Here is a 12,913-nt window from a genome sequence, read left to right on the forward strand (position 1 = left end):
AGAAGAACTTTAACCTGCAGAAGACTCTGCAAAGCATTATATTTTATCATGAAATGACACGGGTAATGTGGCCTGTATGGAAGCAGTTATCCAATGATCACATAGCACAGAGCTGAATCAACATACTCTAATGAGCCCTTTTGGATCAGCCAGCATAGGTAAGACCTTTAATGTACTTCTTCCTAACTTTTCTACCAGAGATTATTACACATATTTCATAAAGTACTTTGAGGGCCTTGTGCAGAAGTTTTCTTGTAGAGAAATGCTGTGTAATTTCACAGAGCTGTTGCATACCTGTTGTGGAGCCATCAGAAAGAGGACATATGTGATTTTTAGATTTTCTCTGTAATTACAGATAAAAATTAATGCTTTGGATGGGAAATGATATAAAACAATGTACATCCTGTGTTTTTTTTCCTCTGAAAATGTATGAAAATTGTGATCAAGTGGTTAAGTAAAGAAGTAAGTGTCAGGATTCCTAGGGTTTTGGCCAAGTGTTAGATCCGTGATGTCCGTGATCTTATTTTTTGCCAAATTTCAGACAGTTGGATCCGTGTTTTATAGAAGGAGAATATCAGGTCAGTCATCATGCCTCTGAATAAAAATAGCTTGATTTTTTCCAGAGCGCATCATTCAGCACTCCTTTTGAGTCTTTTTGGAATTGCTCATTTTTAAAAACTGAAATCAGGTTTGCTAAGCAATTGCTTATAAGAGCAGAAAAAGATGTTTGTCTGTGCTGCTTAATTTCTCTGTGTGAGTAGAGCGAGGCCCCTGAAATATGTGAGTGCTTGGAAATGTAGTGTTTCTTTATCACAGTGCTGCTGTTCTATAAAATGGCATTTGGTGTTGCTCACTGATGCTGCATGAATTACAATGCAGTGATACCTGGTAGCAGTGTCACGTAGATTGTGAAATGAAAATGTTATCAGTGTAAGTAGCAATTCAGATAAATAGCATTACCCTCAATAAAATACATGCTTTGCTCTTACCTTGGCTCCTCATAATACTGATATTAAAAATACTTCTTCCTTTTGGAAATTACTGAAAACTCCTGGTCATGTTTTACGTTCAGCCAGGCTTCACAGAGTTCTCATCTACACTGCACGTGTGCTTTCACATGTAATAGAATGACCAAATGGCTGCTCTGGAATAGTAAAATAAAGTCAAGTGCGTGCTCCGTGCACATACTGCATCTCTTTTCCATGGCTTTCCACAGGTGATTTTAGGAAACGCAAGAAGTACAACATGCATGGGTTGTTGATTGTGCTTCCTGATTCCTGTCATATCCACTCAGAGCCCTGTAGCAATACAGCAGTAAAGATAGCAATGGGTGTATGTACCTAACTACTTCTGCAAGCAGATGGCTCCATTTCGGATTAGTGTCTCAGATGGGAATATCTTAATAGAGCAGCCACCTGTCAAAGTGACCTCAAGGCTCAGGTCAAACAGTAAATTTTATTTAGTTGCTGGCAGACGATTCCTGCTTTCTCACGGCCTAATGGGTGACTAAGTACTTGCTGAGCATATTTGTGCCATTGAGTACTTCTGACTGTGCCTACCTGGGTAATTTGTATTCAAACCTTTATTTTATAAAATATTTTTATAAAGTTAAATAAAATACAACAAGGAAGGAAGGAAAGTCCTTCCTCTCTTGCTGAGCTGAGAGGGCTTTCCCCTGCTGTGTGGAGGCAGTGCACTGATGGCCGCATGACAACAGCTTCCCATGGCTGCTGCAGGCTGGAAAGTTATACATCATCAGGAGTGTCAGTATGATAAGTCAAAATATCCTTTATTGACTCTGCCAAAAAGCTTCTGTGAAAGAAAAAAAAACAAAAAACAAAAAAAACATCACCCTCTGATGTTATATACACTCTTTTCTCCTTCACAAAACATCCCACTTACCTTCTCCTCCTTCTCTGTTTTCCTTAGGAATATTAATCCTGTATCTGTAAGTTGACAAAAATGTATACTTAATAAAATCTTACCCTGTGTAACCTCATGATGGTTGTGATTATTCATTCAAAGAATGCTTGTACGATGAAAGTTAGAATTGCTTCTTCAAGGGTTAATTTGAGGAATTCCAAGACACTTTCTGATCACTGAAAAATTCTGTTGTTTTTTTTTTCAATGTGTACTATAACTGTAGCCAGTTTTAATAAACTGATCCTTGTAGCTGTTCATAGTTGGCATTGTTTTGAGGAATCATAAGCAGCCATAAGTACTACTTTATAAGTCTAAGCAAATACAGCTGTTTATGGAATCAAGAAATTGTACATTTGTCACTTGACATTTTATCCAGACTGCCAAGCCTGCAATTTTTAGGATGGGAAATCAGATGTGCTGCTTTTTTTCCCTTCCCTCTCCCCCCCCCCGCCAAAAAAAAAAAGCAATTTAAATTATGGTTGTAAGAAGAGATGTTAAGTATGTTAGAAATACTTCAAAATGCCCATTGCTCCTCATATTTTAAGTGCTGTGCCATCAGGCTATAAAACAGTAGTTCAGTCTCACTACAGATATATAATTTATAATTTACAAGAACCATGATAACCTGCAGGTGATTACCACCACAAAGGAGCTAGTGTACAAAGCTGCATGTAATGTTTGTCATAATCTAGCTTGGAATTACAAAACCAAACCCGAGTGTGTCAGTGGAATCAAAATGTTAGATTGCTTGCAGAACTGCTTGCTGTCAGTGCATCACCCAATGCAGGTAATGTGTAACAGAAGTTAAAATAGTAGAAATTTTAGGTGATTCCTTTTTCCTTCTGAAAAAAATAAATTGTGTCCATTGATGAAATGAGTACTGGTGTAATTATCAGTCTGGAAGAGTGAAGCAGGTAAAAAATGTCGTCAAGTCTCTAAAACAAAATTTCAGCTGAAGTTTCCACTGCTGTTTTATGGTTCTTTACAAAATCTGAACATGCTCAAATCATTCCTGAGAAAGTGTTGAAATTGGCTTTTAGGACTCTGCAAAAGTTAAAACTATTTCTTGGTAGTTATGATTGCTGGACATTACACAGAATTCCTGAGACAATTCTGGAGTTTCCGTTGTGAAATATGAAGTGAGCGGGCAGGTATTGCATGGCGGGGTCTGTCTTGGCTTTGATTGCATACACATTTATTAATGCTGCTGGTTCCATGAAACACAGAGATCAAGTTTCAAACCTGCTGTTATTAAAAGAGAAAAACCAAATCAGAAAAGGATAGATTAGTTCACTGAGCCTAATTGGAAAAGCATTTCATTAGAATGGGTCAAAAAACCTAGTCAAAGAGGTCTGGCAATCATGGTATAATGGCACATGAGGGAGTGCTTCTCACTAAGTATGGTCTACTCGTTTTTTAATTAAAATGAAAATGATTTAAAGTGCTATTACTTTCTTCTGCTGTTTGTTTAATGTAGTTAATAAAGGTATCTAATTGTTGGAAATTGTTGACAAGGTACTCTTACACAGGGTTGCTCTCTAAGATAGCTCTAAGAGGTGAGGTTTGAAAATTTTGGTTTTTTTTAATGACTTCATTAGAAATTTTTTGTCATTTGAATGCATCAAAGTAACTCCTGCCTTCATGTGATCCCTCTTCCTACCTGCTGGAATCAGTGCAAAATCGGAAAAAATAACTTTGCTGGAGCTTCCTTGAAGCAAATCCCTCGGCTAGCTAGAGATGTAAAAAAAATGCCTTAACAGGTATGCTGGTTAGATAGACAAGAAATTAATTTGTCAAGGGAAGAATGAAAAAACAGGGACTAGTCTGGGAGAGTCATTTGAAAAATTGTTGAAAAAAACCTTTTGCAAATATTAAAATTGAGTGCAGCAGCTTGTAGCTGACAGGAGGCAGTGTTGAAAACCAGTTCCATAAGTCTCTGATTGCTGCAGTTATCAGGAACTGTTTGCTGGAATGTATTTTCCCTTTATTGCAGGGTCAGAGGATTACAGAAGTAAATTCACTGGGAAGTGTTTCATGGATCTTGTCTGTCCTGAGAAGTGTCGCTGCGAGGGAACAGTTGTGGACTGCTCCAACCAAAAGCTCACCCGGTTACCCAGCCACCTTCCTGAATATACCACTGATCTGTAAGTGCTGCCTCTCCAAGATGTGCTCAGTCAGGCATGTTGGTTTTCCTAGATCTTAAAGGCTGTATAAGGGCTCAGCAAATCAAGGCACCTTCTGCCTTCACCATGGCACCTTGCCATGTGAAACTGGGTAGGTTAATTTTATTCTGGAGGGAGCACCACAGCTTTCTTATTTCCTTAGCTCTCACACTAAATTCAGACATGAAAAAGGAGCCATGGCCCTGTGCATCAGCTGCTTCTCCATGTCTTCTTGACATAGTGCTTTGTCACGTGGCTCACACGAGCCATTTTCATGGTTCCTCTTCCTTTGACGCCTTTGTGTCAAATGTAATTGTCTTTTTCAAACATAATTGTCTTTTTTTGACCTTAAGAAACAGTATGTGAACTGTTGTTCTGAAGTTAAGATAGAAGAATATAGGAGAGTGATGTCCAGAAACACAGAAAAGTCTCTGTGTAGAAAAACTGAGCTCCATCAGAGAAAGGATTTGCATCCCAAGCCTGCCAGGATGGCAGCTTTTGCATTATTTTTGAAGATCAATGGAATTTTATGGAAAATAACTTGGTATCAAATTGCTTCTGTTTAAATGGACCAGATCTCCAAATGCATATCTCTTTTACAGGATGCACGAGGGAGGTTTAGACATGCAAACAAAGCCTTGTGATGGTGAAGGTTAATAATATCTTACTGTGTGCATTGAAAGCAGGCATTCTTACTCTGTCCTTTGGCATCACGCTCTTAAAGGCATCCTAAGCTTTTATATCTTTTTACGCTCCGGGAGTCTGAGACACATGGCAGATAGTATCTTATTTGCAAAGGTCATAATTCTCTCTTTGTGACAGTCCTGTATGTCACAGAGATATATCTAAAGAGATCTGTGAAGCATTAAATGTCTTTTTGTTTTTTCCCATCAGGCGTTTGAATGACAATGATATTTCTGTTTTGGAAGCTATTGGACTCTTCAAGAAATTGCCCAACCTCAGAAAAATGTAAGTTCAAGTTATTTGCTTGTTAGAATACATGTTGTCTTGGACTTCAAGGAAGGAGGAAGGATTGAAGTTCTATAGTTTACTACTGTCATAGCAGAATTCGTTGTTTTTAATGTAAATTTAAGGAAACAGGATGAGTTACCTCTTAGATGGACAGGCCCAGTTAAACTACAGAGAGTAGTTTAGTAGTTGGTTTAATAAGCAGAACCTGAAGTTTCTTGAGGAGACAAAAGTCAGAATCGGCTGTTACCTGCTGTGTGTTCCCTAAGCATAAGTTTTGCCATGGCAATTGAGGTTGCAGTCTCCTGTCACTTATTATATAGAAATAGATTTTATTTAGTGGAAATGAAATTGTGGAATGTTGTGTGGGCTTATCACATGCCTCCTTTTTCAGTCATACCATCAATCTGCTCTACTGCATGAGTGTATGAATGTCACTGAGTATATTTCTCTGGCTGTCTGTAGTATTTAAGTCTTCTAGTGCCATCCTGTTCTAGAGAAGAACTCACTCTGTAAAAGCCAGCCAGATTTGTTACAAGCTGTAAAATACTCACTGTAAGCTTCATTTCTCCTCAAGAATGCAATAGCTTTGGGGTTCTCCTCCTAAACTATACTTTAAAACCCTATACACACCAACAGCCTGTTATATTCTAGGTAAAACTCCTCTCAGAACAGGCTGTTAGTATGTTAAAACAAAAATAAAAGAACCAAGCAGAGCTTTTGCAGTTGGGCTGCACTCTGGTGGTTGTGTTTGTGGTAATTTGGCGATGAACACCACAGTGAAATGTTAAAATTAACCCGGAAGGTATGGCAGGATGAATGGTTCTGTTAAGTCTGAGTAGCACCCAGCTTGTTCTGTGTTGAAGTAAGAAGATCAACAGAAATAATATTATTCTAAACTTTAGCCATAAGCTAGGTGAAATCTGACTGAAAAGTGAACTGTGTGAACAATCTCACCTTGAGAGCTTCCTAAATCTGTTCATTTCCTATTCATAGCAACACATAAAGTAAACCTTGGCCTTCTGAAATTTTCTTTTGACCTCTTCCCTAAAATAAATGTCTGGAAATAGGATTAAAATTTATCACTATGGTAAGTCAGGGAGTCCCTAAAGAAACAATAGCCCTCTAGAGTGACCAGGTTGACTACAGAATTGTAGAACGTAGAATGGCTGGAAGGTCACCTCCCACCAGATCAGATCAAATCTGTCCCTGGCCTTGAGCACCTCCACGGATGGAGCATCCACAGTTCCTCTGGACAGCATGTTCTAGGGTCTCTGAGTAAAGAATTTCCCCTTAATATTTAATCTAAATCTCCCTTCTTTTCCTTTAAAGCCATTCTCCCTTGCCCTATCACTATCAGACTGTGTTCTTTGGATCCTGCCAGAGGCCATAGGTACTTTGGGAAATACTCAGGACTCATTTTCTTTTCTACTGTCTTTCAGTATTTCAAGAACAGTTCCTGAGAGAAGCGTAGCACTGTGAGACCATGGGGTTTTTCTGTAATGGGGGTTTGCTGTAAAGCCTGTCAGAATTTTTCTCACAGAAAAAAAAAAGTTCCTTGTGAAGTGCTGCAGTCATCATCTAGGAAACATTATTTTAGTGCTGGGAAGGACAGACTGAAGCTCTCTTGAGTTGCAGAGCAGGCAAAAGTTCCACTGCTTTTATTTTTCAAGATTCGTATCAGCAGTTGATTATTTTTCTGGTAATTCTAGACTGCAAAGTATGTAATTTCTCATGTCTGTTATTCTAGTGGGTAAGGCCTTAGGGATGATATATTCACTCAGAAGAGTAATTGCTGTCATCTACCAACTTTTTGTTGCATTCTGATAAGTGAAACTTTAATTTGGGAAAACAAATAAAGAAATCTGTAATTGACAGTACTTCAAGTGGTATTATAGGACACTATCTTTTTTACCTATTGTAAATCTTTTCTCTTGCAACTTTGTTATACTATTTAATCTTGGATTTTCACATATCTTGCATGGGAGGAGTACATGTAATTGTAATTGGGCTTTTCTGCAACTGCTAGCTTATTTTTGGATGATTTTATGTAGTTGAAATAATGGGGCATTATTTACCTTAATGAATGAAGTCTCTTGTCTGCAGAGGTCCCTTACCACCAAAGAAAACTGAGATGGTTTGGCTGGTGTAAAGGTGCCGATTCCTTGGCAAATTATGGCCAGCTTTCCTTTCCAATATTTGCATTTTTTGCCTTGAGTATATGATCATCCATTAAAATTGCACCCATTTTTAGGAAACGCAACTAAATATCTTTTAGATGGTAAAAAAATAACTAGTAAAACATTTAACTACAAATATAGGTCAGTTTGCAGTCTGTGAGTTGAAAGTCAAAAGTCTTTTAATAACTCATGCTCCTTTCTCACCACAAACATTTATTTAGTTATACATTTATTTTTGTACAAATGAGCATCATGGTGTGAACTTAACTATGAAAGGGATCGTTGGGAGCAATTATTTATGTCAGTATTCAAAAGAGATGCTGAGCTATAAACGTTTCTATTATAGAAATAGCTGAACCCCCAAATTAAATGCATATGTCAGAATATCCATCCCTGACTTGTTTTTAACTCACATTAAGTCTTTGTGTAAGTGTTAGCACAAAGTACAAACCCCTGGAAAGCAAAACCAGCATTTAAGTTTTCTATATACTTGTATATCATTTTTGGCTGATTGCTGGCATGCTCCTTTCTGGTCACAGAATGCACAAGAGGTGATGGACCACATGCTGGGCCCAGTGTCTGACAGTATTTCAGCAGACATAAACCAGCATACTCAAGTTTCCCACATGAAACATATCTCTGAGACTCAACATTTTTTAATTAAGTGATGACTTCTGAAAGAGCAAGACCCACATTATTCGTGTCTGAGGCCAGGCTGTCCTGTTGCCATGTCTTCTGTCGACTTTTATCCCAACAAGATTGCCTGTTCTTCTGAGCATTGTAGCCCAGGTGCTAAGCTGATACTTTGTCATTTGTTTTATATCACCTGGAATTGGATTTTGAAACCATTACTCATGCTGTGTGTAGTGGGATCATTTCTGGAATAAGATGCTGTTCAGTATTAGCAGTAGTGTTGGAATTTGGCATCTTCCTGGGAACAAGAGTGCATGTTTTACTTTATCTTTTTTATTGTAGACAGTAAAACAAAAATAGTGCTGCTTGTCAAAAGCCTAAACAAATAGGATTACTCACTACAGTCTGTACAGGACTTCATAAGGGTATGCTTGAAGGTCTGAGGCCCAAGGTTTTCATGTGTTTATGGCCTTTTAAATAAGTGTTTTAAATAATTAAAAGCCATTTATTTTTATGCATCTCTAAGGGCATTTTATCATTCAGAAGTTCTCTATTCACTGGGTTTTTCACAAATATGAAATATGCAGAAGATTCACTTTTCATTCCATCAGGACTTCATTTAACTTTCTAGACTGAAGTTCTCCAGCGTTGATCTTCAGCAAACATCTTGAGGCTGCAAAGGCAGAGTAAATATTTAGAAAATAATGTTGTGTATTGCAGTAGGTGTGAACTGAGAATTAAATGATACTCATTTCATTCTAAAAGATGGTATTAAATTTAAATGCCTAAGAGCTCATGAGTGCGCATGTTAAAATTTGTATCAGATGCATTCAGTCACACAGTTTTTTACATTTATACCAGTGGTCAGTTTAAAATAAAGACTGTGATTCGCTAAATAAACGTATTTCAGTATGGTGATCCCTGTTTCGGTGGTAGTAGTATTGTTTCTGCTGAGCACCCCGTCCCAAGCAGAATATGTAAATTCAAGGATGTTAATCTGTGTTAAAAAACCCTGTTTATAGCAGGTCTGAGACACTTATCTTCAATGAGATGAGGTATTAGAGCTGGTAATTCCATGGATTTAAATACTCTTGATAATCTGATCTGTATTTTTTATAAGTGGAATGAAGAGAGCTATTTGTAGGTACATTAAATACACTTTCTGAGCTGCTGTATCCTCTCCTTGCTGACTGCATGCTTTACTAGATAACCACTGAAAAGCATATAACTGTCCTTCTCCCTTCCAGTGTGATGATATATGTTTTGAATGAAACACTAATCCTTTTCTTATTGTGACTGGTTGTCTCTTTCCAGAAATCTGAGCAATAATAAGATCAAGGAGATTCGAGAAGGCACGTTTGATGGAGCTTCAGGAGTTCAGGAGCTGATTCTGACAGAGAATCAACTGGAATCAGTGCATGGACGAATGTTTAGAGGCCTCACGGGGCTGAAGACATTGTGAGTGCAAAGACCTCTCTTTTCTGCTGTATCTTGAGTGGGAACGCTCAAGTTCAGCAATGCTTGCTAAAATCTCTGTTACTAGACAACAAGCTCGAACGCAGTGTCTTGTTTCAGTGTGACGAACCTGCAGTAAATTGCTGAGTAAAGTCCTGAGTAGGTGAGAGATTGATGTACTTTCTGTAGAAGAAAATGGATTTTCAAAAGTTTCAGGAGCAACTTGATGGTGAACCTGTCATCAGCCAAATTTAGGTGCTTTTAATCATTTAATACTTACACTATTCCCTATAGAAACACGGCATGTGGGAATGTATTTGTTAGCTGTTAATTCATCTACCCACAACCCCCTCCATCCAAATTGGAATTGTTGGTCTGCATAAACCAAACCTCAAAGGAGAGGAGGAACCTAAGGGATTTTTAATATCCTATACGCTGTATGAAATCAGCAGGAAACCAAAGAAAGGCTTGAATTATGCCACCACCAAAAGTCGGTGTAGCTAAGCAATTTAAGGCGGGCCTAACCAAATTATTGCAGGTCCTGCTGGCAGAAGGTAGTTGCCCCACTCACTTTGCACCAGGAATAGCTGTCCATGAGCACACATGTGGCTTTGGGATGTCCAGATAGCCGCAAGTGCTATAAAACATACCTGCAGCTGTACTATTAACATGGTTGCGGTTGGGGACAGTGCATATGAGACACAGAGCACAAATGCATAAGAAATCAGTTTGGTGTTAATTTTGCACTTAGAACAACTTTGCAATTTACTTATTATAAGTATTGCTTCTCCATAAACTCATAGTAAGTAGCATTCATTTGCTTTCAAGTTAAAAAATATATTGGAAGAAGACTCAAAGACAGGATTTCAAGATGGCATCCTATCAACTCCTTTTCCCTATCCTGAGAGGCAGTCAGGCCTCTGGTGACCACAAAGATTCATGCCAGATGATGAGTATGATCTGCGTGTGAAAAATACCCACTTCTGCACAGTCTCCCTGCTGTGGAAAGAAAACACTTGATGAGGTGGCTGCTGTCATTAAGAAGACTCTAGGAATCGAAATGAAATTTAAAATCTGCAATGTATTCATTAGCAGCAAATGCATCTTATGTTGCACAATATCATGGCACGATTCCTTCAGTCCAAGTATGAAAAAATATCCAGGCTTCACTTGGAGGACTTTGGCCTGTAATGACAAATAGGGATCTTTTCTTCTGTTATTCCTTAACATTATTTTCCTGTGGTTACAGCCATCTGTTCTTTAATGTAAGCATTTTACTAAGGGAATTTAAAATATTGTTCATAGATACTACATTAATTTTCATAATGTAAAGCAGGCTGTAGCCATACTCCTAAAGAGTATTCAGCATTTTTTAAATAAAAAGATACTTAATATTCAGGCTATCCTGCTGACCTGACCTACATTTCTCCCTAGCTGATAAAGCAGTCTAAATACACACAGCATGAAATGAGGATCTGTAAGTATAAGTTTTCATTCAGGAAGGGCACACAGTGCATGGTATACCATGGTATGAAAGCAAAGGTTTAAGCTTGAGGGACATATATGTCTATCCATTAATTAACTTGTTCTGAACACTAAAGTTGGGACCTTTTATGAAGAGGCCACGCTGGACAGAGTTGTAGTTCAATTCTTAATATACTTTTTCCTAAAATATAATAGATCACCATGAAATATATATTGTAATCCAACCACTTTTTAGAACTATTGTCTGATTACGTACAGCATTGAGAATATGTTTCCTACTGCTTCAATATATGAATTTCCTGAAGTGACCAAAGCCACTGAAGGCCTTATTTTTTGTAATTACGCTCACCTTTTGGAGCCTGGGACCTTGACCTGGCTTTCAAGCAGCTTAGTACTCCATGTACAAGGTGTGAGTCTCTGTGTCTGGGACTGTGGTGGCTGTGATGATTACTATATACAGAGAACAGTAATGCTAAAGCAGTGCAATATCCAGGTCTTACACTGAGTGTTTGTGATTACACTGTGATTTCTTCTCTGCTATATCTAATTCTCTTTGGTGTTTCTGAAGAGTCTACTGATCTAATACGTAAATGCCCAACTTGCAGGCAATTGCAGGCCAGACTTCTGACAGAGTCTGAATTTTCATTGTTCACTGCAAGAATCTGATCCCATAGAATGAACAGTCCTCAAGTCAGAGCATCAATCCACTGGAAGAGCAGCATGAGCTGCATGTATTCTGTGTATATCTGATTGTGTGCTTTAATTACTGAATAACTTTTCACCTAAGTAGAGATATTACAGTGGTGATGTTTACAGATCCAGCTGTTGAGTGGCATGATTTGTAACAAATACTCATAAGCCTTTTTTTGCTGTGGAGAGAAACAAGACACTACAATCTTTCAGATTAATTAGAAATTATCGTGGAGTTCATTGTTACCGTAACAACTCAGAGAGAGATATCTTCTGAAACACAGCGTTGATTCATATGTTACAGAGAGCAAAAAATAAAACAGTTATGGAATGGTTACTGCTTTCTGTCCTGTCAGTGATACTACCAAGATTTCAGAGCTTGCTTTACATCTGGAAATCTTTCTTAAGCTATTCCTTCATTTCTGCTAAGGACTCTGTTTCCTTCCATGCTTTTGCATTGTGGATTACATCCATGATAGAAGCAATGCAGTTAGTGTTGCTGTCACACATTTCTGACAGCCTTTCTCAGTGCATCTCTGAAATGTGTTTTGCTCTCACTTACTAAATCAAGAGACTTGAGAGTATTTAATTCAAGTTTACCACTAGTGATAATTTTGATTCCAAGCTAATTTCACATGTCAGTTTCCAATAATTTCTAATGTTGTGTAGAAGAAATGTGTTTTAAATTCAGGAGACAATGTTTACCTGAGTTTAGCCCTCCTCTAGCTGTTTAGTCCTACAGCAGTCAATAAAAATGGAGCCTAGTGATTGCTAAACCATCTGTTGATGCCCTAGAAACAGAATATCCTAGCCTGAAACTGTACCCACTCCCAATATTTCTTAATTTCTTTCTTAAATCTTTTCAGAATGCTGAGGAGCAACTCTATCAGCTGCATAAACAATGACACCTTTGCTGGACTGAGCTCAGTGAGGCTTCTTTCTCTGTACGACAATCACATCAGCACCATCACACCTGGAGCCTTCAGCACATTAGTCTCTTTGTCTACAATGTAAGTTATCTTAAAATGTGAACATGTTGTGGTGTTTTTGTTCCATACTTTCTTTACAAGGAGACAGCATTTGAGTTTCAAAGTCAAAAGTCTTACTTATTCCTATTTGGAAAACTTCATTTAAAGAAAGAAAACCCTCTCTTGAAATCACTGGTTTGAAACCATCAGGGTATCATTCATAAAATCATTAGAACTGTTGCCAATTTTATGTTGCCAATTTCAGGCAGAATGACTGCATGTTTTGCCATGTTAGTACAGTGCACAGGAGGAGTTCATGTAAAGCAGCTTCTTCAGATTCAGAGCTGCATAGCTTATTTTACACTTGAGTTCCCCAAAGCTTCATTAGTTTCAGTGGAGTAATTTTGTAACAACAGCCTTCTTGGATTTCAGTCGAATAAGATAAATA

The 12,913-nt window shown here is 37.9% G+C and overlaps 1 protein-coding gene across 1 annotated transcript in view; it reads left to right on the top strand.

The window, feature by feature from the left end:
• Positions 1 to 12,913, top strand: part of SLIT3 (slit guidance ligand 3) — a 484,962-nt gene that overhangs the window by 374,305 nt on the left and 97,744 nt on the right. The window contains exons 17-20 of the mRNA XM_031555673.1: positions 3,917 to 4,067; positions 4,980 to 5,054; positions 9,182 to 9,325; positions 12,364 to 12,507. Of these exons, the coding sequence (XP_031411533.1) occupies positions 3,917 to 4,067; positions 4,980 to 5,054; positions 9,182 to 9,325; positions 12,364 to 12,507 (514 nt within the window). The remainder of the gene's footprint in view (positions 1 to 3,916; positions 4,068 to 4,979; positions 5,055 to 9,181; positions 9,326 to 12,363; positions 12,508 to 12,913) is intronic.

The sequence above is a fragment of the Meleagris gallopavo genome, chromosome 15 (genome assembly GCF_000146605.3).
Source record: "Meleagris gallopavo isolate NT-WF06-2002-E0010 breed Aviagen turkey brand Nicholas breeding stock chromosome 15, Turkey_5.1, whole genome shotgun sequence".
In the NCBI taxonomy this organism is placed as follows: domain Eukaryota; kingdom Metazoa; phylum Chordata; class Aves; order Galliformes; family Phasianidae; genus Meleagris; species Meleagris gallopavo.